This window comes from Citrus clementina, unplaced genomic scaffold (assembly GCF_000493195.1).
Source record: "Citrus clementina cultivar Clemenules unplaced genomic scaffold, Citrus_clementina_v1.0 scaffold_3, whole genome shotgun sequence".
Classification (NCBI taxonomy): Eukaryota; Viridiplantae; Streptophyta; class Magnoliopsida; order Sapindales; family Rutaceae; genus Citrus; species Citrus x clementina.
In genome coordinates this window covers 45,577,646-45,584,767 of record NW_006262339.1, presented here as the reverse complement: position 1 = coordinate 45,584,767, position 7,122 = coordinate 45,577,646, and the positions used below count along the sequence as shown (strand labels likewise).

Sequence of the window (7,122 nt, the reverse complement as noted above, 5' to 3'; positions counted from 1 at the left end):
GCTGTTCGAAGAATCTGAAGGGAAGCTCATCTGCCAGTGAATGCTTTCGGTTAAGTTGGGTGCAACTGATCTACTCGAACTCACTATTTACCGTGCCCGATCGATGATTAATTTCGTGTACTGATATTTATCTTCCCATTCGAAATATAAAATATAAAATTTTTAATTTGAGTTGATATATATCAGCACAATTAATCTAGAAGCGTACGTCTCATCCGGTGTGGCTAATTCTATATTTCGTGTACCTTTCGTTAAGGATTGCGTTAACTTCCCAAATAACCAATTCTCAAACAAATTAATGATGACATGTTACAATTTACAACCCAGATAGAAAAGAAAGTTAATTAAGATACGTCAAATTAATTCAGGAGACGAAATTAAGCCACACATAGGTTATCGCTAATTATCAAGCCAATTGGGATTGAGATTTGATGTCGTGACGGATTTTGGATGTGACAAGTACAAAATACAATTAGGATAGTCTCAATTGATACGAATTCGAGTTATCAATGATGAAATCAATTGAAATCAATGATGCTCGAATTATCTTAATTTGGTTCAGCCGAAGCTATACGTATCTAAAACTACATGCGCCAAAACTAGCAAGTTTAAATACAAATTTCTTAATTGCTGATGTTTTCTTACTTCTTTCTGTGCAGAATAAAATAAAATAATTAGATGCATTAATCAAAATACCTAGCTATAAATGTCAGCATGTTGATAACATTTATAATAATATATGTGACTTTTTATACAAAAAGTTATTCTTTTAGAAATTCACAATGATCATGATCATAGCTAGTTGTTAAACAGAGAAAACTTCATTAAACACAAGGCTCCCTAAATGCCATCACCAAATCAGAAGAAGAAGAAGAAAATTGCTAACACATATACTAGCTTATATTATAATTAATAAGCTCAAATTATTCGTGGTTCTTATACAACTTTGCCAATCGTAAACTAGGTCATATGTTTGGGCTTCCATTTATTCTAATTAATCCCTGTGAATCAATCACAGACTGTGATTCACAGTAGACAGCCGTTAAACTTGTACGTAAACGTAACTGAAAGTTCATACTAATGAGCAATGATTAAAGTGCAGCAAGAAACCTCTTGGCAACTGCCCCGTTGCCACCATTGGGAAAAAATCCTCCTGGCTTATTTTCACTGCCAGTTCCGTACACAATCCTTAAAATCTCCGGCGGAGTTCGAGAGTAGGATAGGGAATTAGCATTGGCTGATAGAATGTTACTATCTGTCCTGTTCTCAGCGCCAAGTCTCCGTGGCACCCTTAGGCCCTCATCTTTGTTTCCGCGCTTGCCAAGCCGGTTCCTAAGGGCGGAGATACGGTCAGTGAATTCAGCTACTGTCATCTTATAAGGAACCACAATCTGGTCAGCCCTCTCGTATAGTAACGTCCGTATTACTGCATCTTGTCCAGACTCCACTCCTAAGAGCCCTGCAACTAACTGCAAATTAATTAAATGGACAGCAAAAGAGTTAATGCACTAATATATAACACAAGTGAAGTGAGTGGAATTGCCTCCCCCCCCCCCCCCCCCAACCCAAAAAAAAAAAAAACTTCTTCAATGGCCGTAAAACAACCGCTAGAAATTAATGAATAATTAAGATGGACTGGTTCGAGGTTTCTTACACTACGAGAAGTGCAGTTGACAAGGTTGGGAATGGTGCCAACATAACCGACGAGTCCCACATAAGGGATGACATAGCTTGCTAAGAGATAATTGACAGTGTTGGAATAAGGGTCGAATGGAGGAGTGAGTTTGTAACCAACTGCTTGGTCAAATATATTGGCGAAATTTTGACGGCTGAGATCTATCTGAGGCCTTGCAAATCCACCAACTGTTGTTACGATAGCCCTGCTTATAATCAACACACACACACACACACACACACACACACACATAACGGAACACCCATCGGATTAATTTTCATCAATTGCTAGCTAGCTAGACAGCCAATTAATTAGGGACTAAATAGTTGGGGCCGGGAATTGAAGGATCACCTGAGATGACCAATCTCCTGATAACCGAATTCCTCAATGATCCGATATGTAGTATGGTCAAGGTTGGCCTTGCTGGCGCCAGTCGGAGGAGGACCACCCGCTGCCATCTCTGGCTCTATACTGTCAAGTCCTCTGCCGAGTGCACCATTTAAGAAGAATTCAGTTTCTAAGAACTCCAAATTCAGAGCTACTTGAATAAGATCCTTATCGTTGGCTTCGATTGGTCCGCGGGAAGCTGGAGCTGCAGCACCGACGACCATGCCAAAAAGAATATTCATTAATGTAAGATGCAAAGCTACAACGAAAGAATAGTATCGAGTTGCCATTTTTTTTTTTATGGGCAATTCATAAACAAAACCAGCTAATAAACTTATTCATCAGATACAATAGCTGGCTGCGTGCATGACGGAGCCGCATATATATATAACAGATCACATGTTTAGGCTGAAAAAAATCTGCTGTGATTTCCAAGCTTTAATAATTACGTAATGTTGACAAATGAGGAAATCTTGAAGTTTGCTAATGGCGCAAGTAACTTAATTAATTGAAAATGATGTATCAGACTCCTTGTTTATAATATTTTGCCATGATATATTAAAACTATTACAACTAATGATGGAGCATACACATCTTCTACTGTGAATTTTACCCTAGTGATATAACTAATTACCTATTTACCTAATTCGATTTGAACATAAAAAAGTGTTTTGGGATTCTGTGGAGAGATGATGTACACTAGAATCATATTAAATTAATACTTAATAAATTGAAAACTTTAATTAAAAAATAGTTTTTGTTAGTCGCAACTTAGAGCCAATGTGGTAAGTTAATAATTCAATAAATTTATTATATAACAAATTTCAATAAAATCTTGTTTTTTTGTTGGATCCAATTAGTAAATTAATTAATAATTAACTAATGTCAAACTAAATACATGCTATATGTCTATGATTTCCTTTGTTGTATTAGTAGAATATTTTATGTATTTCATCGTTCATTGTTATTTTTTTCACATCTTTCATATGAAAAACTATTGTTGTATTATATGTGCTATTTTAAAGGAAATAAAAGAAAGATCGGCTTAGTATATTGTCTCCAAAAAGTCTTCTCTGGATGTGTTATCATGTAATTGTGATTTAACCTTACAATCCAACCAAAGGATTACTAAGGACTTATTTGAGATTGCGGTTGAAATTTAATAAGCTGCTTATTTCATAATTTTCGATAAAAATAATATTTGGTAAATTTTGTAAAAGCAGTTTATTTTATAATTTCCTCGATTTTATCAACAACTTTTAAAAGCATGTAAGGGGTTATAAGTAACTTATTTTATAATTTTCTTTATTTTATCATCAACTTTTTAAATCAGGTAAGGGGTTACAAGCAGTTTATTTAATAAGCTACCATACTTTTTTAAAATTCCTATTATAACCCTAGATTTTAATAAAAAGATAATTATATCTTATTTATCCATAAGCCCTAATATATAAATCATACATTTATCTTTATCATATTTTATGTAACAGATTATAAAGTTCTTTAGATTTTTTTAATTGAGTTTTTTAATATAATTTCACATATTTAAGAAAAAAATGTCTAATATTTAAGAAAAAAGATATATCTATACAATTTTATTGAGCATGTTCTAAAAATAAAAAGTGATTAAAACTTATATCTATTTTGGTCATTATATAATAAAACAATACTTTCGTAATAAAATTTACCAAACACATACACTCTACTTTTCAAATTCACAGCAACTACAACAGCACAGTTTACCAAACGCCAAGTTACTTTTTTAATCAGCAGCTTATTTTATCTGCACAACACAAGTAGCTTATTTCATCAGTCTCCTTAATCCCAAACTGGCCCTAAGTGACTAATTCACTCAATTCAGATTAATCAAAATTGTATCATACAACTTGACAAAATCACTATATTCTTTAATTATAGTATTTCCATATTTCATAAAAAATCTTATTATGAATTGATATTATCTTTATAAATTAATAAATTAGTAATTAATTTATTAATTTATTAATATTCACAAAATTAATAGATTTTTCATAGTCCAAAGTTATTAGTTTATTGAGGTTTTACTGTATATTTTCAGCCTTTAGGAGAATCTTGAATTAAATGCTTTATGAATATTTTTTTAAGAAAAGCCAAAGGAAAAAAAAAAGAAAAAAAGGGAACGGAGGGGGTGGGTGGTTTATGAAATATTGTTTTGTTTTGACAATATTAACAAAAACTGTACAGTTTTGACTAGTATTTATACAAAGCGACCGAAGTAATTATCATAAAGGAGAAACATTAGAAAAGTGGTTGAAACATAAGAGTATTTGTAAACCCCTTTTATTACTTGGTTTGTATATATCTCGTATTTTGTTGACGTCGAATCCTAGAAAATATTTGTTATTGATGTACTTAGATTTTCTTTTTTCTTTTTTTCAATCAAATCAAGTCCACTCTTCAAGGGTTATTAAATGAGGATACTTTTTTTGTGGATGATGGTGATCCTACCGCGGGCTTACAATTTTTGGCAATATTTCGAAGTTGGTACATGCCTTATGTCTTATTTTATGACCGACCTTAGTATGGGGTCAAATGTATACAAGAATAATTAAGAAAGAAAAGAAAAAATGAGAACGAACATCACATTTACAACTTTTGAGTTAGATAGGTCTGAAAAAATAAACCAACCAACTAATTACATAAGTCTGAAAAAATAAACTTTGACAATACATATTTATGTCTCTAAATAAATGAAAGATAGAGTAAATTTTGGGACTATTTATAAATTGACGGTGGCTACAACTTCTATCGTAAAGCACTGATGACGACCATCAGATCGTAGTAGTAAGTGTAAATTTTAATATTTATATTTATAATCGTGCAGTTATCATCAGTGCTCTACTGTAGAGTAATTTCATCATAACCGGACTATTATAAATTTAGACAACTTCCGATTTCTTTTCTTTTCTTTTTTTTAATAACACAAAAACCTCTTGCGGACAAAATGCCCTTAAATGAATGTGACCAAATTTTCCTCTCAAACATTTTTCTTCCCATTAAGCAGTAGCCACGGAGCACCAAATATGTACTGAGCAATAACACGCGCAAGTTGTTGGACAAAAAAACAAGCTCTCCGTTGTCAAATGTGGTAGCTCTAGTTCGTTGACGCTCTAGACAAAGTATTGAGTGCGCTGAAAAAACATGTCCTATCTAGCACGCTAAACTAGACAATTTGGAACAATGCTATTCAAGTGTGTCTTAATACTATAAAAACAAGAGAAACTACAGCAGGCCAAAATTATAAATAGCTCCTAAATTTATTTTGGCAGCACTTTTTAGATACCGCCATATGCGTTATTTATTTATTTAATGAGTTTGCTATCCACAATTGTATATGTAGTCATAGCTAGCTTTGAAATTACCTTTATGCTACTAGTTTTGGAATGACCTAATATTGAGACAAGTTTAAAACAATATCTAAAAAATCTATATATAAATAAATAAAAGATATGCTTTGGTGGAAAATCGCACGTTAGATGAAGTTGGTTATTGCATATTAAAATGCGTTCGGTTCATTCATTAGGTGAGATATTTCTACCCTGCAATTTGTATAAACCCACCCTATTTATAAAAGTTATTTACAAAAAAACTCACCTTCTCTTAAAATTTTTAATGGAGAAAAATTTTAACCAATTAATCAATTAGATTTCTTTTTTCTTTCTTACCAAATCTCTTGACCATTGTTGACCATTAATATTTTTACCCTTAATAATCATATTAATAAAGTAGTACTGATAAATTGTTTAAAAAATAAATATGAATTTTTATGTAGAAAATGATGAAGTTAAAAATAATTTGTAGGTATTTTGGTACTTTTACCATATAAGGGTAAAATAACCAACTTCAATACGTGTTACAGACACCTTAATAGTTAAAAATAGTCAAGAACCAAAATTACAAAAAAAAAAAAATTGGGGATTTAATTGGTTCATTATAATTCAATGAGGATTTTATTGGTTGATTGTTAAAATTTCCTCCTTATTTGAAACTGTTAAAATATTTTGAATTATTTATTTATTTTTCTAAAGTAGGTTGATTTTACACAGTTTGAGTGATGAAAATATCACCACCCAAACTTATTTTCAAATTTATAGGGTAAAATTCATATTACCCCTTTCTGAAATAATAATATTTAAAATACCCTCAAGCTATTGTAAATTTCAATTTACTTATATTTTTATTTAGAAGATAAGGAAATAATACGGTGAATTGATGAAAATTATTTGTCTTCTTAATAGAATGGGGGGTAAGTCGAGTTTATAAGAATTTAGAAATATTTTGAAAACTATTATTGCTGAGGGTAATATGAAATTAATCATTTAATTAATTAATTAATTTTTTGGAGGAAAGAATTTTATTTTTCCATAAAAAAATTAAAAATAAAATGAGTTGGACTAGTAGTACCCCTCCAAAAACTTCTTATAACTCGTTTTCTTTTCTGCTCAAAAAGATTAAAAAAAAACTCATTTTCTTTTTTAACCCATTCAAATATTTTAAAATAATATAAATTTCTAAATACTACTAACACCCCATTAATGACACTACTAACCTTAACAAAAATACTGCCCCTATCTTTCAACTTTCTTTTTTATTGTTGAAATTCCACCATATAATCGGATTTTTTGTCCTCCTTGCTCCTAGATTTTTGGTCCATAAAAAATCTCTATTTTTTTAAGTTCGAGTAATACAATAATTTAGTGACTTTTAATAAATGTTTCTAAGTGTTTTACCGAAGCTCTTTTTTTTTTTTTTTTCCTTTTAAAGAAAAAAATTTATTAAAGCTATAGCTTGCAGGGTATGAATTGAAACATGCAAAATTTTTGTGATCTTCAGCGTATAGTTATTAATTGTTTATTATTCGTAGATTTCAAATTCAGTTACGAAATCTGCATAATTTTCATTCATCAATCGCTTCCATTATTTTAAAAGTATCAATGGGCAAGAAGAAGAAACATGAAAAACTCAAATTAGTTGTTGCAGAATTGATCTGCAGACATGAACAAACACGAAGTTATAGTGAT

At 30.9% G+C, this 7,122-nt stretch overlaps 1 protein-coding gene across 1 annotated transcript; it reads right to left on the bottom strand.

Moving 5' to 3' along the window:
* Positions 1-877: 877 nt before the first annotated feature.
* On the bottom strand, positions 878-2,449 carry LOC18048996 (desiccation-related protein PCC13-62). Its single transcript, XM_006444219.2, has 3 exons — positions 2,027-2,449; positions 1,655-1,880; positions 878-1,469 (listed from the first exon to the last, which is right to left on the bottom strand). The coding sequence occupies exons 1-3, from the start codon at positions 2,350-2,352 to the stop codon at positions 1,092-1,094; spliced, it is 930 nt and encodes a 309-aa protein (XP_006444282.1). The 5' UTR covers positions 2,353-2,449; the 3' UTR covers positions 878-1,091.
* Between the last annotated feature and the right edge of the window lie 4,673 nt (positions 2,450-7,122).